The following is a 25,115-nucleotide window of genomic DNA, read 5'->3' as shown; positions in this document are numbered from 1 at the left end:
TTCAGCACAGCCTCACCACCAGGCAGATAACGCTGTGCAGTACACAGATAATGTGGTTTGGATGAAAGAGATAACCCTGTCTACACTTGGATTGATGCTGATGGATCTCTGGCATCTCCTCTTCCTGAATCCTGCCTGTCCTGGGCCCCTCACTATATTGAGGTCATGGAGCGTATCTGGAGAAGGGAAGCAAGGATGCAAAGGGTCTGGAGCACAAATCTTATGGGGAGTGGCTGAGGGAACTGGGATGGTTTGGTCTGGAGAAGAGGAGGCTTAGGGGAGACCTCATCACTCTCTACCTTCTCCCAGGTCACAGTGACAGGACAAGAGGTGATGGCATTAAGTTGTGCCAGCAGAGGTTCAGGAGGTGTTCAAGAAAAGGGCAGATGTGGCACTGAGGGATGTGGTTAGTGGGGATGGGCTGATTCTATTCTACCTCCCCTCCCCTTCTCCCTCCCCTGAAGGGTAATTTCATCAGCATCTGCTCAAGAAGTCCTTCTGAAGCCTCTCCAGTGTACCACACACACCAGTACCACACGAGCATCTTATCTATGGCACACAGCTGAGACGGCCACGGTTTCCCTGTGCTGTAGTTTCCCTGCATGCAGTAGAGACTGACCATTTGCCGAGGCCAGGATCATGGCTTGAAGCATCTCCGTGTCAAACTGGTTGTTGGGCCAGGCTCCACCTTCCTCTCCATTCTGGGAGCTGTGGGAATAGAAAACAAAAGGAAAGAAATGGCGTGTTACTCCAGCTGAGAGAAGAGGGGTGGGCTGGGGAAGGGATCTGCTGGAGACGGCAGTGCTGCAGGAAAACCAAGCAGCTTACAGCTGGATGTGGGCAACGTTGGCAGAGAGGAGGGTGAGGGCTTCAAATCCCTCTGTTAAGCAACACTCTGGAGTGTAAATATTGTCAGAAGTCTCCATCCCTCTCCAAGGCTTTTGAAGAGCAACCACCAAAGTACTTGGGGCTGAGTGGTACTTCTAGGAAGACCTTCCTAATGCCTGCTGGTTGAACCAGCTGGCACCTAACGACCTCAAATCCCTTTAGGTGCCTTCCCACAGCTGAATACCACAAACACACATTAAAAAAAACAACAAGAAACAACCCAGTTCTAGACCTGCAGAGATGCACGCGCCCTTGTATGACCAGGTTCCTTCTGAAAGCCACATGGGGTTGTTGCCCTTCCAAGTTATTTCAGGTTACAACTCCAGTTATTTCAGGCTACAATTCCACTCTGCAGCTTCATTCATGGGAACGAAGGTGAGAAAATCCTGTGGAGCCACAGGATTTGGGATCAGCAGGGAGGCAGCTGCCCATCACCGAAATCCTGCTCTGAAGGGAGTCCAAGAGCAGCCACCAAGAGCAGCGAGCGGAGTTGGGTGACCACATGGGGCAGCTGCTGGGGGCTGAGCAGGGCAGCTCTGCCTGGGAAAGCTGTGGGGATGCCACCAGGCTTCCCTTCAGGAAGTTTTGCAGAGCAAAGTTACAATCAGCGCTCTGTGCGCCTTCAAACAAGCTCTGCATTGATGTCTGCCAGGTGCCTGGCAGCTGTGTTCAACCACCCCTCACTCGGGGCCACAGTTTCCCATCAGAGAAGCCAGGGATGTGTTCCCACAGCCCTCCTTCCAGCAGGGAGACCTGAAAGTCCCACCAGCTGCATGATCACAGCACACATCTACCATGGCTGGGTCCCTGCCCCAGTTACATCATCGCCTTGCAAGTAGGAAAGTCCTGAATGCAAGGCTCTCCCTTTCCTCCCTGTGCAAGTGTCCTATACAGAGAAATTTTAAACATGCAGATGCTTGTATGAGTGTGCTGAGAACCATGATCAGACCCCACGCAACCCTACTCCATCACGGAGCAACACATTGTGCAGTAATGCCTTTAAGTTGTGCCAGGGGAGGTTCAGGTTGGATATTAGGAAAAGCTTTTTCTCAGGAATAGTGGCAATGCACCCAAATGGGCTGCCTGGGGGGAGGGCGTTGAAGTCACCATCCCCAGGGGTAAACGTGGCACTGAGGGACGTGGGCAGTGGGCACAGTGGGGACAGGCAAGGGCTGCAGCCTCACATCACCACTCTCACTCCCCTGCTTTATCTGTGCAGGTGACACTCCATCCCTGACACAGCAGAGGCTGCCCGCTGAGGCTCCGAATTGCCTGCCATCTGCTGCAACCCGGGGCATCCCATAACCTATTTATACCTTGCCACACGTGCGCTGGCATGGCTTCAAGACTTCAAGGCCTGCCTGCCTCAATGGGTGGCAATGCTCGAGGAGCAAGCACTGCTCCACGTCAGGGCTGGGAATAGAGATCCTATAAAGGACTTAGCAACCTAAACCCCATTGCAAACCACAACCCACGCAGCCACCACTTAACCCCAGCAGCTCCTGCTCTCCTGCTGGGCTCAGGGCTCCAGATGGGGTCCTACTGGTGCCAAATTGGGGAGAACCATCTCTTCTTCTGACCTGCAGGCTACAGCCCAGCCAGAACAATCTGGTCTGCAGATCCTCCTGTTCTACCCCATGCAGAGCCAGGTCCTTCCTGCAAGCTTACAGCACCCAGCACTCTCCAGTACTGCACAAAGCAGCATGTTGCTCCCCATGATGTCACACTGGAGAGCTATTTTAGAAATGCCAGGGTTGCAGAAGCCCTGATTGAGCTCATTTCTGTATGCAGGAAATTCAAGTGCCTGAATTACTTGCGAGCGCAATCATCCGGAATTCAGAGGCAGGAGAAACATGAATGCAGTAATCTAAAAGCATCCTAAAATAACTTCACATAGTGAAAAGAAGGAAAAAAAAAAGAGGCACACAGCTGATGGGCAAAGCTGGCTGCCTGCCACAGCTATAGGACAGGGCTGTGAATGGCTGAGGCTGCACTGCCCGGAACAGGAGGTGGTTCCTATGGAAATGGGCTTCAAGGACTGGCAGCTCTTAATACAAATGGCATTTTCTCAATAGGCTTTTTATAAAAACCCATTCTGCAGAGGACAGAGTTGTTTTTTTGTTGGTGTTTTTTTTAATTTCCCTCCTGTTTCATTCCATTCCACGCTTCAAAAGCTCGGAAAACATCTGGATTTAGATTTGGGGAATAATCTCAGCACTAAGGTTGGAGGAAAGGAAGCAAACCTGTGTTTGAGACAAAGAGGAACCAGACCCAATGATGCTGCATCCAAGAGATCAAAGCACGGGTACACGGGGCACCACCAAACCCAGCCAAAAGCTGTCAATCCCAAAATGGGAGGCATGCCCTGCAGCCCCTGGTGAGGCTCTGCAATGCCTCATTGCTCAGCAGCCCGAAGGCATCAGCCCACGCAGCAGGGCGGGCCTTGCACCACTGACCTGCTATTTTCTGCCACCCCAGCCAACGCATCGTCCCTATTTCCACTTCCAGTACAGAAATATTCATTTCCTTGCAGGGTTTCTATGGAGACCGTTACTATGGCATCCAAATGCCTCACAAACATCTCTTTTTCTTTTTTTTTTAGCCCGGTGAATTTCCGAGATTAACTTGTTTTCCACTTGTTTTCCTCATCCTGCAGCTGGAAGTCTGATTTGTGCCACGCTTGTGCTGTGGGTGCCCAGGAGGACCCTGAGCATGTGGCCCTATGGCCCCAGGAGATGCCCAGCAGGGTGGTCACCCGCTCAGCCTCCTCTCTTTATTGGGCTTTTCCAGTCCTTCCAGCAGCACTGCAGCTTCCACCCACCGCTCCAAATCCCACCAGGCTCTGTGCATGGGGGGCACACAGCTGGGGTCCACCTCACCCTCGACCCTTTCCCTTCCTTCCCATTTATCCCCAGCCTCCCATTGCCTCCTTGCCCGCTGGCAGGGGCAGCACCAGCCATAGTATTCCCCTCCCAACCTTCAGGGCCAGGCACTTTCTCCAATCCCTTTCCCCCAGCCCCATTCCCCAGCAGAACTGATGCTCTCAAGCTGACCCTTTCACCCTCCTCCCCCTCCTTGCATCGCTGTTTTTCCTCCTTCAGCCTCCTCCCACACCCAGCCCCAGCCAGAGGCAGCAGCAGCAGCAATAAAACCTCAGCCCCATGTGGTTTTGTGCTGGCAAAGTGACAAGGAGTGGGGAAAGTGACAGCCATCACACAGCCTCTTAAGGTGTGCTGGGGACACAGCCATGGCAGCTCAGCCATGCCCTGGGGGCAGCATCCCTCACCCTATAGACCCTCCCCCAATCAATCCCATCACCCAAATCCAAACCTCCCCCCAAAAATCAGTGCTAGATCAAAACTCGCTGTGATTTCCTTCCTTCTCCCTTAACAGAGGATGTTGCCCGCCCTTCCCCCACTCTCTGTGCATTCCCTGACTCTTCTGTAATGCAATTATAGGCACTGGGGAGGGCTTGGACAAGGCACAGATTTAAGATCCTGACTTCACAACAGACCGAACAGTTTTAGCAGGCAAAGCAGGAGGAGATCTGCAGCCTCCCAAAGCAATGGGGATGCTCCTGAGCTGCTGAGATACTGCTCTGCATAGAGGGGGGGGGAAGGGGAGTCAGAACAAAGGGCCCCAAAGTCTCTGCCACCCCCCCACTCCACAAACACACCTGGAAAGCTATTTTGAGACGTAATTGCACCTCTGTGTCAATCCCTGCGCCTCTGTAGCTGAGCATGGTGTGTGCTCAGCTGCACAGGAAACAGATGGAGAGAGGAAAAAAATCAACTAATACGTGTCACACCTGCTGGACTCCCCAAAATAATGTTTCTATACATAATGCCACAAGAATGCAACTCCTGATATGCTGCAGGCTGTCCAGAGTGAAAAACATATCCCCTGGCTGGGCTGGTTCCCTTCACTATGCTCCACACCTTCTGCACCCCCTGGCAGGATCCAGGTGGCTCAGGGCATCATAGAACTATAGAATCATAAAATGGCCTGGGTTGAAAAAGACCACAATGACCATCTAGTTTCCAACCCCCCTGCTGTGTGCAGGGTCACCAACCACCAGACCAGGCTGCCCAGAGCCACATCCAGCTTGGCTTTGAATGCCTCCACGGATGAGGCATCCACAGCCTCCTTGGGCAACCTGTCCCCAGGGAAATTCTTTACAGAGAGAGTGGTGAGGTGCTGGAACAGCTGCCCAGAGAGGCTGTGGATGCCCTGTCCATCCCTGGAGGTGTTCAAGGCCAGATCGGATGGGGCCCTGGGCAGCCTGGTCTAGTATTAAATGGGGAGGTTGGTGGCCCTGCATGTGGCAGGGGGGTTGGAGATTCATGATCTTTGAGATCACTTTCAACCCAGGCCATTCTATGATTCTGTGTGCTCCAATAAGCATCCAGGAGCACCAACCCAGCACCAGGGGTCCCTCCTTCCTATCCCCACCTCAGCACCCAACAGCACAGGGGACGGCAGCACCCACTCAGAGCACAGCTCCAAGCAGGCTCATAGTGCTCCAAAGCAACATTTTCACTGTCACATTCAATAGGGAATCACAGTCCCACCTAAAGCTGCGAGCCTTTGCATGGTCTGCAGTCCATCCTGCACCAAGACCTGCCTTGCAAACGCAACCACCCAGCCCTTCCTGGGTTTGTTTGGCAAGATGTATAACACACAAAACATACACCTAGGCTGGAGGTGCAAATTTTACACTGACAACCTCCAATACTACACGAAATGCAGCCCAGGACGTGGCACCAGCAGAGCTCAGCAGCTTGGAGCAGCTCCATGGGCTGTAGGAACCCTCATTCCAACCACCCATCAGGAGCCCCTGACTGCAGGCAGCCCTCAGCAGCACCCACAGTCTCTGCGAGCATCGGAGACCCAAAGCTCCTTGAGAGCTTTAAGGAATATTCTCAGGAAGCTCTTTTCCATCACCCAGCTCAGGCAGGCTGCCTTTATTCCTGAAAGCTCAATTCTTGGGGAAAAAAAAAGAAACCAAGAATGAAGAAACCCTCCTGTCCCTCACAGCTCTCCCATTGGTGCTGCTGCTGCAGCATTTCCACAGCCAGACAGCACGCCCTGCTTGTTCCTCCCTCCCTGCATGGATGGGGGTCAGACGAGGCAGCTGTGATGCTGTTTAACGGGTGAGTGAAGCAAACATCTCCACAGACTACATCCAGCACTGGAAACCAGTGGCACAGGGAAATTCAGGATCAGAGCTCTCTATCGTTTCAGAATTCACTCCTCCCTGTCCTGGAATCAGCTGGGGGTCCCAGTGCTACCCCCTGTGAACCCCCCACCACCTTCCTGGCTTAGCCCACCTGGCCTATCCCCATCCTCCCACGATGGGAGGATCACCATGATGGAAGCACTGACAAGCTCTTCCCAGCTGGGACATCTCCTCCCGCTCACTCCTATGAGCAACCCAGGGCCTTCCCCTCCTGTCCTATTTTTCCTCCCCTGCTTTCTAGGTGGGAAATCCTCACCCAGTGCTTTGCTGAATCCACTGCTGCATGCAGATCCCACCAAGGAGATGCTTGCCCTGCCGTGCTGCCATGGCCACACCACTCAGACTGCTCATCATCGTAATCCCCCCGCAGCTGCTGATCTGATTTGTTTGAGAATTGCATTTGCTGCTCGGTATTATTCCTTCTTCATTTATATTTGCCCAGAGACAGCATGAGTGGTTTGTTGTTGTTGTTTTTAGAAAACAAAATGCAAAGATTATTAAATAGATCCATTTATCCTCCTTTTTCTCCCAAACAAGATTGAGAACTGCTCTGCCCAGCTACAGCCCTGACCCCCCTGTCTCTAAAGGATGCTGTCTGAACTCTACTTTCTGAGCATGTGCAACCAGAGCTCTCTTGTGTTTCAGATCACAAAGTTTGCTTCCTTATCCCATATGGATGCACTCTGAATGCAGAGATGTGTGGATCGGAGATGGCCCTGCTCTGCTGAGCTCACCCTGAGCCCTGGCTGCTTGCAGCTGCTGAGAGGCAGCGTGGTTTGTTTTGGTGGCCAGGTTTCCCCAGCCCCCAGTTACTTGGGATAGTTCCCTGTCCTAACTCACAGGAACACAGCACTGCAGAAATCACAGCATTGTAAAATCCTATACTTAGCCCACGTTCCAGCTTAGGGTCAGTGCTGGGCTCCCGCTGGCACCCATTCAAACCTCAGCCTAAGCTGTCTTGCTTTCACTGCTATTTAATTCAGATTGGGCAAATACAGTTAAGAGCACATCCCTTTTCTTCCTGCTGGGAGATGCTGTGCACGCTGAGCCCCAAGCAGAGCCCATGTCAGAGAGTGACACGTGTCAGCAGCAGGTGACACAGCCGTACATGGGCTGACAGCAGGGACAGCCACAGGGCAGGGTTTGGGCAGCTCCAGCACAGCAGAAGGGGAGGGCACTTAGCAAGCAGAGGGAACAGCACAGGGGGAGCACGTGAAGGGCCCACGCCATGGTTTTGGGTTAAGGCCACTGTCCCATGACCTAAGAAAGGTCCCTGCCATGAGCTTAAGCAGTTCTCACTGTGCTGGTGCTGCACCTCGAGCCCCAGCAGGGTGCTGGAAAAGAGAACAATAGGGCTGCTCTGACAGCAAAACCATCACAGGGGCTCTCAGGCACTTCTGCATTATCAGGGTGTTGCAGTTAATTGTCGTTCGAAGCAGAGCGTGAATGATTGCAAAGATTTTTCCTGATTAAAAAAGTTCTCCGTGGTGGGGATTGAACACAGCTCTGAGAACACTCTCCCAGCAACAGCTTTATTTAAAGCCCATGCCTGGCTCCTGGCAGCAATACTTTCAGCTTTACATCAAACCATCAGTCCATTTCACCTTTGCCAGCTAGGAGAACCTAATAAAAAACTCTAATTACTGCGACGCTCCTTACAGCTATTAGCGGTCTCTTAGTTTCCCCTCCGTGAAGCTGAATGATCCAAAAAGACTCAGACACTGTCAGTGCTGTGAGTGCCAAGTGCTGATCCCAAAACACAAGCTCTGATCCCTAAACCCAGGACCTGGTGGCCAAGAGGCCACCAAGTAACCATAAAGCATGGGGACACAGTGACTCTTCTCTCTGCAGGACCCAGGCAAGTGAGCACAGCATCCAGATGCCCTCCAGCAGGTGCTGCCAGCTGCTCCTGCAGGAATGCCCCAGGAGGCAGCCTCCTCCTCAATGACCTGTGGCTGGGGAGGTGGGTTCCCTGTTCAAGTCTTTTCTCACCCTGATGGTACTCATGGAAGATGAAAAGTAAATGCTTCTCCTTTTTTTTGACATTATGCACAAACGGGTGAAATCTCAGCCACAGTTTTGAAAGCTGCACCTGACCTCAAGGGCCCTTCCTATGAGACTCCTGACTCCTGAGATCTAATTCTATTTCCCTTAGTCCCCCTCTGCCCAATTGCCCAGTGCCAGTGGGACGGCCTCTCACCCAAACAAAGCAACACATCACTTCCCAAGGAATGCAGGAAGGGCTCCAACTCCCCAAAATTGGAGCTGGGTCCAGAGATCTCAGCCTCAGCCCAACTCCAGAACAGAAAACACACAACACAGCACTCAGTGAGGGACCTGCTGCTGCTGAGACCCATTGGATGGGCTGGAACACACTCCTCCAGAGGGGCCTTTGGGGACAGCCACCACCCACACAACCTCTGACTGCCATGGGGTGCTCATGGCAAAGCAGATAGAGGGACTCACAGCAGCCCCCAGTGGCATCCAAGCAGGGGGAGGAACCACAATACTGCACTCAGAACCTACATAAATCTCAACCAAGCGCTCAGAATCTGCTTTAGATAACAACGCCATGTGAAGCATATTCCCCAATCCTTTAACCCTTTCACAGCTCCATTGCTCTCTCCAGTTCCTAACTGTCCCACCAGACACCAAAGCTGTTTGCGAAGAGCTCTCCAATCATCATCACACAGATCTGGCACAGAAACACCCCTGGTTCTGGCTCTGTGGCAGCTCTACCCAGAACAGGGAAACTCCATCCACAGAGCTTCCACCACCAGGACTTCCCACACTGGGAGCAACATGTAAAGGAACAAAGCCTTCACCACATCCATACACAGAGAAAGGAGCACTCACCCACTTGTTCCAGGTCTCTGGGTCTGAGAGAAGCGCCAGTCCGGGTTAGGCTGAGCTTGCTGCAGAGGAAATACAAAAAGAGTTTTAATACCTCCATTCTCACCTGCAAACCAATCCTGGATTATTTCAGCCTGGGATATCGGTGTATTCTTTCCAAGTGAAGCAGATCTATTAGAACAATAGGGAAAAAAAAGCTCCCCCACCCCCACTCCTTCCCTTTCTTCTGAGTATTTCTGGACCAGCATGAATACCAAAAAGCGTGACAAAAACCATTCAGTGAATAATCTTCCAAAGCAGCTCAGGAAACCAGGCTGTGAAAGAAATGAAGCATGAAATAAACTGATAAGGGCATTGCTCCAGCAGGAGAGATGGCACTGAAGGAATGAGCTGGGGGGGGTGGGGGTGGCACTGTTAATTGATACCGAGAAAGATGCTTTCAGTAGGAGGTAAGGTGGTGACAGAGCTTCCTAACCTGTCCTTCTGCCCTTAGCAAGGTCTGCCTGAGCCTGCGTGTCACACTTGGTGTTTGAATGACTTTCCTAGACGCTGTGGTCACAGTGCATTACAATGTTTTTCTGTTTGCAGAAGAAAGAATGAACGTCCGACGGCGGAGAGGAAAGAAAGAAAAGCATTCTTTGTTCAGGAAGCACAGCAAACTTCAGACCCAGCAGCACGCTTAGCAGACCTCGTGTTGCTTTCTGCCCCTGCCGTTTCCCTGTCAGACAACGGGCATTCTGTAGCTGAGGATGGATGCAGAGCAGGCTGTGTGCATCGCGCCTTTGTGCACAGCATACACAGCCGAGCTGTCTGCAAGGAGCACAACTTCCGAATGTCACAAGCTCTTAATTAACTCTGAAATGATGACATGCTACCTGGGAAGGACGATGTTTCTCCTGGTTACCTCAGGAAGGAGCAGCTCCTGGTCTGCACCACGGAACACCAGCTTTATAGGATTATTCTGCTTGTACTTGCAATTACTAAGGCAAAGGGAAACGGGTACAGCTGACCTAGATTTTTATTTAGCAGCTGTGATTTGACTAATTTCACCACAGCTTTGATGATTCTCATGAAGGAATACATTAGAATAAATTACTGAGTCCCCTTAGAATAAGAGCTCCACTCCACTCCTGCTGCATACAAATCGCACCACTTGCACACTCACCCTCCAGACTGCAGATCCACATAGCTTTGCACACACACTGCCACACGACTGCCCATCAGATAAGCCCGTCCCAGTCTATTTTTTCCAATCCCTATTGCAATTACCACTTTCAAATTTAGGGCAGGCATTTATGACACAAAGTGACTTTACTTTTTATATCCCGAAGTTAAAAAAGCTGCAGTTAAATGCAGCCACTTCCATCTGGGTTTGGATATCCCAAGGCAAGTGGCTGAAGTTTTCACAGCACGCCCGCCGCTCAGGTCTCTGCGAGCCCAAGGGCACGTAAGGTTAGCAAGATCTTTGCAGAAACGCACTACTTTCAGCGCTGAAAAGAGAATTCAGCCTCTTGCTCAGAACTACCAAGCTAGAAAGCAGTCCTTTGCCATGGCACAATCAGAAATTAATAATACCTGAGAGGCAAAGAGTGAGAAAAATCCCAATATGTTCCTAAAACAGAGCAAAAGAAGCACCCAGGTGACCTGGCTTTGAGGTCTTCTCCTCCTCTCTTTCCATACAGCATAAAGGGGTTAAACAAGAAGTTTAACACCCCAAACCCCATGTTCCCACTGCAAGAATCACTTCAGAAAGCCCGGACGGGGCCAAGAGGAAGCTTCCAGCTCCACAAACACGCACGCTTTTGTTGTATGCTGACGGCCATCCCATTCCCCACCTCCACCCGGCACAGCCAACCCCCTTCCCTGCCACCTCCTGAGGGAGATCATCACCAAAATCCCCCACAGCCACTTCACGCAGCAGCAGTGAGAACCCCCATCTCTTACCCCATCGCAGGGACTCGCTACAGTGCTGGCCACCTGCTCGTAGGCAGCCACGGTCTCCGCAGTGCTGGAGTGGCTGAAGGGTTTTACAAAGAGGAAATCACTCTGCTCAGACATTGGGGAGAAACAGGAGGTGTAATTCTGTGCCTGGGAGCCCAGCCCCGCTTTGCCCACATCCAGGTATTTAATGAAGCCATCTGGCCTCAGCTGCCCATGGAGATGGGAGGTGGGCTTGCGGGCAGACCCCCGGCAGCAGCCCACGAGAGCCCAGCCAGCAGAGCCCACTCTGAGACAGCGGGCAACCGCCACGGCGAACACCACACACGACACGAGGGAAATGGACACCAAAGAGATGATGAGGTACAGCGTTAAGTTGTTGTCCTTGGGAGATGATTGAGGCAAGTCGGAGGACTTGGCAAAGTCCTGCACGCCATCTTCCTCTGGAGAAATGACAATCACCACCGAGGCCGAGAGGGACGGCGTCCCGTTGTCGTGCACCAGGACCACCAGGCGGTGGGGAGACGGCGACTCGCCCAGAGCCGCTGCAACACGCACCTCCCCGGTGCGATGTTCCACCTGGAAGGGCAGAGCCTCAGCCGTATCCTCCAGCTGATAGGACAGCCAGGCATTATGGCCGCTATCGGCATCCACAGCCACGATTTTGGTGACTAGGTAGCCAGGTTCTACCAAGGGTGGGATGGTTTGGTGGAAGGCAGACCCTGTAGGGATGGATGGGTAGACGATGGTGGGGGCATTGTCGTTCTGATCCATGACAAAGACGTGGACAACTGCAGTGCTGCTCAGGGCAGGAGAGCCAGAGTCCTTCACCTCCACGGGCACCTGGAACACCTTGTCCTGCTCATAGTCCAGAGCCCTCACAGTGTAGATGGTGCCGTTGTCTGGGTCTACGCGGAAGTAAGTTGAGATGGGTATGTCCTGCATCCCATTGTCCAGGATGGAGTAAGTCAGCTTGGCGTTACTACCCTCATCGGGATCAGATGCAGACACTGAAAAGACAGAAGTTCCAGGGAGAGAGTTTTCCAGCACGTGAGCTGTATCAAAAGGGGTGGAGAAGTTCGGTGCGTTATCATTGACGTCGGCGATTTGGAGATAGAAAGTTTTTTGTGTGGCCCTTGGTGGTGATCCCGAATCCGTAGCCCTCACAGTGATGTTGTACCCACTGGCCTTCTCCCGATCGAGGGGACCGTTTGTGACCAGTGAGAAGTGCTCTTTGAAAGATGACACCAGCTTAAATGGGAGCTCTTTGGCTATCTGCAGATGGACATGCCCGTTGTCCCCAGAATCGCTGTCCTTTACTCCAATGAGGGCAATCACCGTTCCTGGGGTCGCATCCTCCAGCACAGGGCTGGAGAGAGAAGTCAGCACGATCTCAGGGCTGTTATCATTGATATCAATTAATTCCACCCGCAGATGACAGTGTCCTTCCATGGCTGGGGATCCTTTGTCCCGGGCTCGGACTGCAATTTCATAAGCACTGGATTCCTCATAATCCAAAGGGGCTTTGGTTCTGATCTCCCCCGTCCGGGAATCTAAACTGAACAGCTTAGTGAATTTACCAGGTGCATTATTGCTAGTTTTGAAAGAATACTCCACGTCCCCATTGGGGCCTTCATCCAGGTCGGTGACATTCAGCTTGGTGACCAGAGTGCCCACTGGCACGTTCTCCTCCAGATTCACCTTGGATACAGGTGGGTCACAAACAGGAGGGTTGTCGTTTGCATCCAGGACATGGATGGTGACCTTGGCAGTGCCAGATTTCACTGGATTCCCTCCGTCCAGTGCTGTTAGGATTAGGTGATGAACAGCCAATTTCTCTCTATCCAGCGCTTTTTTGAGAACGATCTCAGGCATTTTGACCCCATCTCCTCTCACGTTGATGCTCAGGCCAAAATGCTCACTGGGGCTGAGCTCATAGGTGGAGATGGAATTGGAGCCCATATCTGGGTCTTCTGCCACCTCCAACGGCAGCCGAGTCCCGGGGTTGGCCACCTCTGTGATCTCCAAGACCACCTCCGGCTTGGGGAACTGCGGCGCGTTGTCGTTCACGTCGAGGACGTCCACCTCGACACGGTGGAGTTGGAGGGGGTTCTCCATGACGAGCTGGAGGTGCAGAGAGCAGGCGGGGCTCTGCCCGCACAATGCCTCGCGGTCCAGCCTCCTGTCGAGGAGCAGCACACCTGCTGCCAGGTCCACCTGGAAGTGCCGCTGCTCAGACTCGCTCACCAGGCGCAGGTTGCGGGCTGCCAGGCTCCGCACCTCCACTCCCAAATCCTTGGCCACGTCGCCCACCGGAGTGCCCGGCTCCCGGTCCTCGGGTATGGAGTAACGGAGCTGGGCGCTGCCGGGCGGCTGCAGGCTGGAAAGGGCTGCGAGTAGCAGCGGGAGCTGCCACGGTGAAGCCCGGTCCTTCAGCATGCCGAGCCGGCTGTGCGAACGGAGAGGAAGCGGCTCCCAGCGGCTCCCCCCGCCGCCCGCCCCGGAGCCGCCGCCGCCGCCGCCGTACCGAGAGCCCCGTGCCCCGATCCGAGCGCGCCGCGTCGGGACGAAGCTGCCGCCGGAGCCACGGGAACGGGACCGGGAGGGAAGAACGAAGGAGGGAGGGGGGGGGGGGAGGGGGGGGGGGGGGGGGGGGGCAGCTCGGCCGAGCGGCTCCCCGGCACACCGAAAGCGCACAAAGTCAGCGAGCGAAGGGGATGGACCGAGTGACAATTCTACGTCTCTCAACAGCCCCCTCCTCCTCCTCCTCCTCCTCCTCCTCCTCTTCCTCCTCCCTCCTCTCTGCCTCCTCCACCGCCTTCCTCAAAATACGCACGGCGCAGGCCCCCCCCCCCCCCCTCCAGCAGCCGCCACTCCGCCTCCGCAGCGCCGGGCGGGCGCCGGGGATCCCCGACACCGGGAACCGGGGACTCCCGGCAGCGGCGGGCGGGCTCCGGCCTGCACCCCCTCCCCTAAGGCGGCCGGGGACCGGGATCTCCCGCTCCCGAGCTCACCTCGCTGGGCGCCGACGGTTTCACACCGGCTGTGCCCACGGAGGGTTTCACAAACATGAATTCGCTGATGTCAGAGACGGGTGAAAAGCAGGAGCGGTAGCGCGGGGCTGGGGGAGCCGTGGCCGTCACCTGGACGCCCATCACCGTGTCCCCTTGCTTGGGCTCATAGTGCAAGTGCCCAAAGATGTGGCTGGGCGGGGGCTGAAGCGTGTCCACGCTCTTCACGCTGCAGCCCTGGACAGCAGGCACGGAGCCCCGCCGTATGCACCGCACACCCAGCACTGCCAGTCCCACCAGCGAGACGCTGGAGATGAGCACCAGAGAAGCAATCAGATAAATGGTGATGGTGGGCAAGCCCCCACCGTCTGCAGCCTGAGCCTCGGAGCCTAACAGGGCCTCGGGGCCCCTCTCCTCCACCAACACGACCAGCGTGACGGCTGTGGAAAGCGGTGGCTCCCCGGCATCCCGCACCACCACCACCAGTTCATGTGCAGAAGCATCCGACTCCTGCAGGGCCCGGGTGGTGCGGATCTCCCCGGAGCGTAGGGCCACGCTGAAAAGTCCCGGCTCGGTGGCTTCCATGAGATGGTAGGAGAGCCAGGCGTTGCGCCCCGAGTCCGCGTCTATGGCCACCACCTTGGTGATGAGAGCAAGAGGGGCGGTGGAGGGGGAGATGCGTAACTGGGTGGCGGAATCCTCCCCAGCCCTGGGAAAATGCACCCGCGGGGCATTGTCGTTTTGGTCTGCAATGAACACATGAACCAGCGTCCTGTTCCTCAGGGCTGGGGAGCCACCGTCAGAGACCTCTACATGGAACTGGAGATAGGTGGTTTGCTCATAGTCAAAGGGGAGTTTGGCGGAGATCTGGCCACTTGTAGGGTGTATGGAGAGGTAGCGAGTCGGATCCAGGCCTGGCTCTGTCCCACCAGCTTGCAGGATGGAGTAGGAGAGGCGGGAGTTCTGCTCTGAGTCTGGGTCGACCGCAGAGACAGTAACCAGCACGCTGCCCACCGGGTTGTTTTCTGCCACCAGCACCTCATAGGACGCTTGCTCAAAATGGGGCGCGTTGTCATTGACATCCACCAGGGTGATGGGCAGGATGGTGTGGCGGGAGAGTGGAGGGCTGCCCAGATCTGAGGCCGAGATGGTGACATTGTAGTAGGCAACATGCTCCCGGTCCAAGCGGGTTCTCGTGAGCAGCGAGTACTGGTGCTCGTAGTCTTTGCGCAGCTGGAAGGGAAGGTCTGGAGACACATGACATTGGACCTTGCCCTGGTCCCCAGAATCCTTGTCCTTGACATGTATGACGGCCACCACCGTGCCCGGCAGCGCATCCTCACTCAGGGAACTGGAGAAGGAGGTCAGAATGACCTCAGGAGCATTGTCATTCACATCAGTGACCTCCACCACCACGCTGCAGTGCTCCTCCATCGTGGGCGATCCCATGTCCTTGGCCTCCACTTCAATCTCATACACCGTCGCCTCCTCAAAGTCCAAGTTGCCCCGCACACGGATCTCTCCAGTTTGCTCATCAATGGCAAAGATCTGGCGTAAGGCATCCGAGTTGTGGCTGCTGAGGGAGTAGCGGATGTCCCCGTTGGGCCCTTCATCCACATCGGTGGCATTTAGCTTCACTACAAGGGTGCCAAGCGGTGAGTTCTCCACCAAGCGAGCTCCATAAGACGGTCTGTCAAAGACTGGGTGGTTGTCATTGGCATCAAGAACCTGAATAGTGATGTGCGTCTTGCTGGACTTGGGGGGCGAGCCCCCATCCTCAGCAGTCAGGACGAGGTGGTGGAAGGCTCTGTGTTCTCGGTCCAGGGCCCTCTCCAGCACCAACTCAGGGAACTTCCCACCATCCGTGCGTGCCTTCACGTTGAGGTTGAAGTTCTCGTTGGCACTCAGGTGATAGGTCTGCAGGGTGTTGGTGCCCACATCAGGGTCCTGGGCAGGCTGGATGGGGAAGCGGGCACCCAGGGATGCCAGCTCGTAGATGCGCAAGGACACCTCGTCACTGGGGAACTCCGGGGAGTTATCATTGATATCCAGGATCTCCACCTCGATGCGGTAAAACTCCACCGGGTTCTCGATGGCAAGTTTCAGGTGGAGGAAGCAGCGGGGGTTCTGCCCACAGAGCTGCTCCCGGTCTATCCGCTCGCTCACCATTATCACCCCAGTGTTCACATTGACGGAGAAGTACTGCGAATCCGAATCGGACAGTACCTGCAGATTGGCCGCCGCCAGTTTCCCCACATCGGTGCCCAGGTCCTTCGCAATATTGCCCACGAAGGCGCCCCGGGTGAGCTCCTCCGGGATGCTGTAGCGAATCTGGGCAGAGGAGCTATGCAGGAACAAGCAGAAGGAGAAGACACGCGGCAGCCCCAGGGACCAGCCCGCCTTTCCTGCCCTCAGCATCCTTGCCGGCGCCCGGGGAGCGATGCCCTCGGAGGAGGCCGCCCGCGCTGCGGGGCCGCGCTCAGCGCTCACCGCTCCCATTCATTGTTTGGGGCGGCCGCGGCTCGACGGGGGGGGCGCGGCGCAGCCGCCCCTCCATTGGCTCCGTGCGCCGCGCCGCTCATCCAATCGCCGCTCTTCTTCTCAGGACAGCAACACCGGCACCAATCGCGGCGCTCGATGGTTGCGGCGCGGCGCGAACCTGCCGCGCTGCCCCGAGCGACGGTGGGCCCGCGCAGCCCCCCTCCCCCACACCCCCACCCCGAGCCCCCCACGTCGAGCCCGGAGGACAAAGGCGGCCCCCCCGGCCCTCAGCGCCCCGCGGGGGGAGGAACCGGGGGTCGGCACCGTGCGGCCCCGGCCCGGCCCCGCCTTCCCCCGGCGCTCACCTGGCCGGCGTCCCGCAGGGTACCGGCGGCGGAGAGGAAAGCCCCGGGTTCCCTCGGGAGGGTGCCGGGGGGCGGGCAGGGACGCAGGAAGGTGAAGTCGCTGCGGTCGGAGTCGGGAGAGAAGCAGGTGCTGTAACACTGGGACTGGGCGTCGGTGGGCCGCAGGGTGACCTCCATGTACTTAAGGGTGCCGTCGGAACAGAGCTGCAGCTTGGGGCTGGAATGATTGAAGAAGTCCCGGGACGGCGATTCGGCAGCCCAGCAGCAGCGGGGAGAAGCGGCAGCACGGGCTCGGCGCCGCAGGCACCAGGCAGCAAGGAGGGTGACAGTAGCGAGTGCCACCGTGCTGACAGCTGCCAGTGCGATGATCAGGTAGAGGGTCAGGTCCGGCTTCTCCTTGGTACCGGCCAGGAAATCCCGGGGCTTGTAGCTCTCCTCCAAAGCCTCCTCCTCCAGGGCCACGCTGATGGTGACGGTGGTGGAGAGCGGTGGGTCACCATTGTCTGCCACCAGAATGAGGAGTTGCTGCACCGCCACATCGGTGTCCCGCAGGACACGGGCCGTCCGCACCTCCCCTGTGTACTGTGACACATGGAACAAGGAGGGCTCGGTGGACTCTGGCAGCAGGCGGTACGACAGCCAGGCATTGTACCCAGCATCTGCATCCACTGCTGTCACCTTGGTCACCAGGTAGCCCGGTGGGGCAGACAGCGGGACCCTCTCCGGTGTGGGGACATCACCATCACCAGCAGGGTGCAGGATGGTAGGGGAGTGGTCGTTCTGGTCCAGCACAAAAATGTAGACAGTGACACTGGCGTTGAGCGGGGGAGATCCCGAATCCCTCACAGCCACCGAGATGGGTAGAACCTGCAGGAGCTCAAAGTCAAAGGTGCGCTGAGCATAGAGGTTGCCGTTGTTGGGGTTGATGTGGACGTAGGAAGAAGCAGGAGCACCCTGCACGTGGCCCTCTATGGAATAAACAAGAAGGGAATTGTCTCCGTCATCGGGGTCTGAAGCTGAGACGGTGCAGAGCAAGGAGCCCGGCGGGCTGTTCTCTGGGAGGAAAGCATCATAGGAAGGCTGCAGGAAGCATGGTGGGTTGTCGTTGACGTCGGATACATTGAGGAGCAGTGTGAGGCTCGTGATGAGAGCAGGGGACCCACCATCCTGGGCGATCAGCTGCACCACGTACTGCGAGGTGGTCTCTCTATCCAGGCTCTGCCGGGTGACCAGTGAGAAGTGGTTCTGCAAGGACCTGACAGCGAACGGCACGCTGGGGGAGATTTCCAAGCTCACATCCCCATTGGGCCCCGAGTCTCGGTCCCGCACGTTGAAAAGCCCCACGACAGTCTCTGGTGGGGTGTCTTCAGGCACTGGATTCAGCAGGGAGGTGAGCAGAACCTCTGGGGGGTTGTCATTGGCATCCTCCACCTCCACCTGCAGCACGCAGTGCCCCTCCATCTCAGGCACACCCCTATCGCGGGCCCACACGTGGATCTCGTAGAAGGGCGATTCCTCAAAGTCCAGCTCCCCGCTCACCCGCACCTCACCGCTTTGGGGGTCCAGCGCAAAGAGTCGCCGGACGGCCTCGGAGGTGTGCACCCCAAAAGAGTACTGCGTTTCCCCATTGGGGCCCTCGTCGGGATCTGACGCGTTGAGCTGGAGGAGCAGAGCTCCCACAGGTGTGTTTTCTGGGATTTGCACCTTGTACGTGGCACGGTCAAAGGCGGGTGCGTTGTCATTGATGTCCAGCACCTGCACCGTTATCTCTGCTGTGCCCGAGCGGGCCGGGCTGCCCCCATCCACGGCTGTCAGCACCAGCTGCAGTTCTGGCCGCTCTTCCCGGTCCAAGGCGCGCTCCAGCACCAGCTCCGGGAAGAGTTTGCCATCCTGCAGCTGCTTGACGTCCAAAGAGAAATGGGAGTTGGGGTTCAGCCGGTAGGAACCCACAGCGTTGGTGCCCACATCGGGGTCCTGCGCGCTCTCCAAGGGGAAGCGCGTGGCCACGGCGGCGGACTCTGCGATGCGCAGGCTGCGGCGGGCTGTGGGGAAGCTGGGGGAGTTGTCGTTCAGATCCAGGATCTCCACTTCGAGGCGAAAGAGCTGCAGGGGGTTCTCTGCCACCACCTGCACTGACAGCACGCAGCTGGAGGCGGCTCCGCACAGGCGCTCCCGGTCCAGCCGCTCGCTCACCACCAGGACACCGCTGTCCAGGCGCACGGCGAAGTGCTGCCGGCTCTCCTCCGAGCCCAGGCGCAGCCTGCGGCCCGCCAGCTGCTCCACCTTCAAGCCCAGGTCCTGGGCCACGTTCCCCACCGCGGTCCCCACCTCCGACTCCTCGAGCACCGAGTAGCGGATCTGCCCAGAGACCCAGCCCCAGCCACAGAGCGAAAACAAACTCAGTACTTGCCATTTCCAGGCGGGTCGCTGGTGGCTGATGCTCTCCATGTCCACACACATCTGGCCCAAGACCGGACCCGGGACACAGCCGGCCTTGCGGAGCCGCTAAAAATCCCCGGCTCTCTGTTCCCCAGCTCGGGGAAGCAGCTCCGGGGCTGTAGGAGGCTGCAGCTCGGCTGCCAGCATCCGAGCGGAGGGGGTGGGCTGGGGGAGGGGAGCTGAATCACAGCCCCAGCGCGGGGGGGGGGTGGGGGAAGAGCAGATCCCCCGCTTCAGATCAGCACCCAATTGGCCGAGAGCTCTGTCCCCGTGCACCCAATGGGGGACCCGGGGGGCTGCCGGAAGTGGGGGCCCACCACCCCCGGGCCCAGCCTGTTTCACTTGCTCCCTCAGCTCGCTTCCCGTTCTCTGGGAAACTGCACGTCCTGCAAGCCGGCGAGGTACAAACCCTCCCTGTTCACTCCCGCTCCCACAATGGTGGCTTCACATCGTGCCCGCACACAAAGGGCAGCTTTAACGAGCACGGGCCAAAGGGCTTTTTCATGCCCTATGAAAAAGTGCTTGTTTGAGGACCAAGGTGCCAGGGCTGCCCTCCCCTATCCTATCTCCCCCCTTGGTTAATGCTGTGCCCATCTGATGCCTGCACCTCGGGACCAACCCCGTGGGGCTGCCACTGGTGCCACTATCAGCCGGGAAGGCCCACACCAAGAGCTGCCAACACCATGGGTGCCATGGGGAGGGCTTCCTGAGCCGCCAGAGCCAGCAGCCAACTGTTTGCCACGGCCACCTGCTTGGGCACCTCATCCCCATCTGGCACAGGTGAAGCTCAGCAGCACCCATGAGCCCACAGGTCAGAATGGGACCACAGCATCGGGCATTATGCAGGGAAGGATGCCAAGGAGATGCACACGTTGCAGCAGGCACAGCTTTGCAGCAGCCTCAGCCTCTACTGCGGGGTGCACTCGGGGCACATAGACCTCCCTACGTGCCCCCAGGCCCTGGGGGGGGGAGGGGAAGGGGGCAGCTTCGGCCCTGCCGGTCTCCTCCATCCGGGCACCCAGTGGACCTCAGGGACAGGGGAGAGGATGGAGACGGTGCCCGGAATCGCCGCCGTCAAGGAAGGCTCGACTCGGCTCTGCCGCGGTCCGTGCCCCCGTCCCCTCCTCAGCCCCTCCCGGCCCATTTCCAGTGCTACGGGCGGCACCGCTCTGCTGCCAATCAATCCGAGACTGCGCTGTCGCAGCTCGTGATTGGTGCAGAGCTCCGCCCACGTCCCGCCTACTGCTCTCTCAGAGAGGGGAGAAGCGCTCTTAAAGGGCCAGATCACGAAAAAGCCTTGCGGGTAAATTCCTCGGCTGCAGCCCGGTGGGACTTAATGCGCCCCGGGGGCTTCCGACGGTGCCACTCGCCGTCACCCTGTCTCCGCGAAGTGTCGCAGCAGCGTCACGGAGGGACAGACAGTGCCACACGGGGCCCTGCTCCTACAGAAACGGGTCCGGTGAAGCCCCTCCTTACGAGAGAATTTGCTCATAGATGTCCAGGTGGTGGGAGCAAGCAGCAAGCATCTGGCATGGGGGATCTGCCAGGGTTTGGGATGGGGACACAGAGGGGTCACAACAGGGCAGGGACCCGGCATGGCACGAGACACGACCTGCACAGCCAGCCAGCATGCATGCGGGGAGGGACCAGCAGCACCATCCCCCCTGCATCAGGCTGAGGCTGGCTGCTGCCCTGCAGATGTAAAACCTCTGTGGGCTTGACACAGTCTGCAGCACTGAGCTCTACCTTTCACCACAAAGACTGAAAATCCACCAGTCGATGCTGCTTTCACACAGCCCTGGGGGGCTGAGGGAGGATGTGTAGAGCTCGGGTATACCACCTGCCTGTTATCATTGCCTTCCATCCCCAGGCTCAAACCACTCACTGCTCCCCCAGCACCTCCAGCCCCCTGCCATCCCCAAGGCTTCTTGCCAGCCTTCTTTGGGGGGACATTTCTGTCCCCAGCTGTAACAAAACCTGCACAAAGGCGCAGAAACACTTGCTGCAGCAGCTGCCGCAGCCGTTCCTGCCTGCTGCAGGTGAGAAATGCTGAGTATGAGAAGCGACGAGAGACAGGAAAAAAAATAAATAAATAAATAAAGAACATAAAATAGCTCTGGGAGATTCAGTGCTTCTGCCTGTGATTCAGCTGCAGTGCGAAGCTGCACACAGAGCCCTGTGTCTGTGCACGGCTTCCGCTGCATCACACTCCCTTCCGCCCCAAGCAACCAGCCGATCCCATTCACACCTCTCAGAGGGGACACAATACCGGCACCGAGCATCTTGGAAACCCACCAGATTCCCCTTTCTGTTGGATCCACCACCCAGCCTCACCTCTGAGGACTGCAGTGTTCCTGTAATTGAAAGCTTGCAAATTATGCTGCACGATTCCCACCAGGGATGAAGCACAGGAGCAGCCTGGCATGCGCAAACGTGTTCCTGCCTGCAATTTATTCAGCCAGGATGTTAGACAGCACCATGAGACAGCATATTACAAATCTTGTAGGGTTTGTGATAGGGATGGTAATAGAAGACATGGGCGGTGGGCTCAGCATCCAGCACCCAGCTCAGAGGAACCCTGAGGGCAGCCTGTGACCCCACCAAACGGACCTGAGAGGAGCATCTTCACAGAACTTAAATGGGAATAAAACCAGAGCCATCAGGAATCAAACACCAAGTGAGACGAAGAGAGAAGAGATTGCTCTACAGCCACGGGCCAGGACCAGCATCACCTCTCAGCTATGCGTGATACGGTAGGATGCAATGCACTGCTGCCCCACCAGCAGCCAGTGGCTCCCAGCCCACTTCGCTTGTCCCATACTGGGACACGTTGCAGAGGGATCACAGCTCCAACCTGCACCTGCAAGCGCTCTGTTTTCATTTTGCAAAGGGAAGGAAACTCCACAAGCAGCAGTGTTCCTACTGAAGATTTTTAAGTGGTTGCCAGCTGATCTCAGCCTCCACTGGCTAAGCAATGCAAGGCGTACCCGAAACTGCATCCAAAAGACACAGGTCTACTGCTGGGAGTAAACAGACCAACCTGACCCTGCTCATCACAGTGCAAATGTCATCGGCGCACAGGATGGCTCCTTTGACTTGGAAGAAACCAACTGCTCTTTAACAACATGGCGCAACTGGATATTTCCCCCAACCTCAACCTGCTGCCATAGGCGTATGGCACAAAGGAGCCACGGATCAGCTTGGCACTGGGACATGCCAAGGAAGGGCTACATTACCTCAGCGGGCGTGGGGAGCCGGCTGGCGGTGCCCACCATCTGGTGGTACAGTCCTGGCTCACCATTCCTCATGGTGTTCTGGCGGCTCCCCAGAGGACTGGAAGTGATGGGTTTTTTACACAGGAGATCACTCTGCCGGGAGTCTGTGGTGAGATAGACCTGATGGTAGAAGTTGGGTGGTGTGAAACCACCCCGCACAGCATCAACGTGGTGGAAGGGCCCTGGTGTCCTGTACAGGGTGCTCCTGGAGCTGTTGAACAGCTCCTTTGACTGCCTCCACTTGTAGCACTTGAAGATGCCCACTGACACTATGGTGATGAAGAAAGCGGCCGAGACCAAAATGACGGCCAAGATGAGATAGAAAGTCATATGCCTCCTGGAGTCATGCGGGGGTGTCACATCGGTGAGGTCGGTGAGTGCTTCCTTGACCCTCTCGGCCACAGAGATGGAGACGGTGGCACTGGCTGACAGCGCGGGCTCCCCGTGGTCCTTCAGCAGGATGACCAAGGTGTGCTGGGGAGCCTCGTCCTCCCGGAGCTGACGGGCTGTGATGATCTCCCCACTGTGCAGCCCAACTGAGAAGAGAGTGGGATCGGTGGCCTGCAGCAGGGTGTAGGAGATCCAGGCGTTGTATCCTGCATCCGCATCCACCGCCACCACCTTGGTGACCACGTGGCCCACAGGAGTGCCCGGTGCCACCACGTCGGTGTAGGAGGATGTGGAGTTAGGGAGGGGGTACAGCACAGTGGGGGCATTGTCATTGAGGTCAGTGACAAACACATTGACCGACAGGTTGGTGGCAAGAGGCGGAGTGCCGCCGTCGTGGACCTGCACCATCATGCTGAACTCCATCTGGTCCTCATGGTCCAGGGAGGTCAGCAGATGGAGGGCACCACTCTCGCGGTTGATGGAGAAGAGGTGACCCACGGCGGTGTCCCCCTGCAGGAGGGAATAGGAGAGATGGCCGTTGCGCCCCAGGTCTGGGTCTGTGGCGCTCACGTTAAGAATGGAGATGCCTGGCACGTTGTTCTCTGGCACGTACACATCATAGGAGTCCTGTGAAGACTTGGGTGCATTGTCGTTGACGTCTGACACCTGTACCAGGATTTGTTTTACTGCAGACAAGGGCGGCGAACCTGAGTCCCTGGCTGTGACAGTGATGTTGTACTCTGATGCCTCTTCCCGGTCCAGAGCTGCTTTAGTTTTCAATGTGTAGTAATTTTTGAGGGAGGAACTGAGCGTGAATGGGATCCCAGGGGGAATAAAACAGTTCACCAGACCGTTGTCTCGAGAGTCCAAGTCTGTTACACTCAGCAGAGCTACGACTGTCCCCGGGGCTGCATCCTCAGGCACAGGGCTGTACACCGAAGTCACCGTCACCTCTGGAGCATTATCATTCACATCCACGACTTCCACCAGCACTTTGCAGTTGGCAACGCCAGGAACGGCACCCTTATCTTTAGCCTGTAAGTAAATCTCATACAGCTTTGTTTCCTCGTAGTCCAGCTGGCCCTTGACCCTCAGCTCCCCAGTATCCGAGTCCAGAGTGAAGAGCTCTCGTACCTTGGCTGGCGTGTGGCTGCTGAAGGAGTAGATGATGTCTCCATTGGGCCCATCATCCAGGTCATAGGCGCTCACCTTGGTGACCAGGGTGCCACTGGGCGTGTTCTCCCTCACGCTCGCCTTATAGGTGGACTGGTTGAAGACTGGAGCGTTGTCGTTGGAGTCCACCACGTCAATGTGGATCTGCACGTGGGCTGACCGTGGCGGGCTGCCTCCATCCAGCGCCGTCAAGACCAAGTGCAGCTCCCGTTGCTCCTCCCTGTCCAGTTCCTTCTCTAACACCAGTTCGGCGTACTTGCTTCCGTCCACCCTCGTCTGTACGTCCAGCACGAAGTGCGGGTTGGCGCTGAGCTGATAGGTCTGCAAAGAGTTAATTCCCACATCGGGATCTTGCGCGCTCTCTAGCGGGAAGCGCGTCCCGGCCGCCACCGACTCGCTGATTTCCAGCCTCGCCTGGCTGCTGGGAAAAACCGGGTCGTTGTCATTGATGTCCTGGATCTCCACGGCGCCGCTGTACAGCTCCAGAGGTTTCTCCAGCACGATCTCAAAGCTGAGGGTGCACGGGGAGAGCGCTCCGCACAGCTCCTCGCGGTCTATCCGCTCGCTCACCAGCAGCGAACCGCTCGCCGCATCCACCGCGAAGTACTTCTTGCTGCCGCCGGACACAACCCGCGGCCGCCGCCCCGACAGCCGCGCCGGGTCCAGCGCCAGGTCGGCTGCCACGTTGCCCACGGCCGATCCTCTCCGCGCCTCCTCGGGGATGGCATAGCGAATGGCGGCGGAAGCCCCGGAGGAAGCGGCGAGCAGGAGGCAGAGGCTCAGTACCTGCCCCGGCGTCACCCCGCGGCTCTTCGCAGCGACGCCTTTCATCGCTCCCCGCCTCTTCCCCCTAGAAATCCTCAGCTGGCCCCTTCATGCCGCTGCCCAGCGCTCCGGGAAGCGGCGTGCGGCGGGGAGACGGGCATCGCTCGGCGGCACGGCTCTGACTCACTGGCCGGCTCGCTCTCAGCCTCTCAGTGCCTCATCCCGGCTCCGAGCGGGGCCGGGCCGCCCGATCTCCCGCTCCAGCATTGGTCGACAGCGGCACATAGAGTCCCGGCCA

The 25,115-nt window shown here is 57.1% G+C and overlaps 3 protein-coding genes across 3 annotated transcripts; all 3 read right to left on the bottom strand.

The window, feature by feature from the left end:
* Window positions 1–495: 495 nt before the first annotated feature.
* Window positions 496–25,037, bottom strand: LOC122156542 (protocadherin gamma-C3-like). The gene is made up of 3 exons (XM_042811318.1): window positions 22,451–25,037; window positions 8,984–9,042; window positions 496–708 (listed from the first exon to the last, which is right to left on the bottom strand). The coding sequence occupies exons 1-3, from the start codon at window positions 24,881–24,883 to the stop codon at window positions 546–548; spliced, it is 2,655 nt and encodes an 884-aa protein (XP_042667252.1). The 5' UTR covers window positions 24,884–25,037; the 3' UTR covers window positions 496–545.
* Window positions 13,891–16,347, bottom strand: LOC122156540 (protocadherin gamma-C5-like). Its single transcript, XM_042811316.1, has one exon. It carries the CDS (start codon window positions 16,345–16,347, stop codon window positions 13,891–13,893), a length of 2,457 nt encoding a protein of 818 aa, XP_042667250.1.
* On the bottom strand, window positions 16,698–19,350 carry LOC122156543 (protocadherin gamma-C5-like). Its single transcript, XM_042811319.1, has one exon. The coding sequence runs from the start codon at window positions 19,233–19,235 to the stop codon at window positions 16,698–16,700; it is 2,538 nt and encodes an 845-aa protein (XP_042667253.1). The 5' UTR covers window positions 19,236–19,350.
* Window positions 25,038–25,115: the final 78 nt, after the last annotated feature.

The sequence above is a fragment of the Centrocercus urophasianus genome, unplaced genomic scaffold (assembly GCF_019232065.1).
Source record: "Centrocercus urophasianus isolate 14NV4802_14NV808 unplaced genomic scaffold, USGS_Curo_1.0 seq_1272, whole genome shotgun sequence".
Taxonomy (NCBI): Eukaryota; Metazoa; Chordata; class Aves; order Galliformes; family Phasianidae; genus Centrocercus; species Centrocercus urophasianus.
The sequence above is the reverse complement of the archived record's forward strand: the minus strand, read 5'-3'. Positions and strand labels throughout refer to the sequence as shown.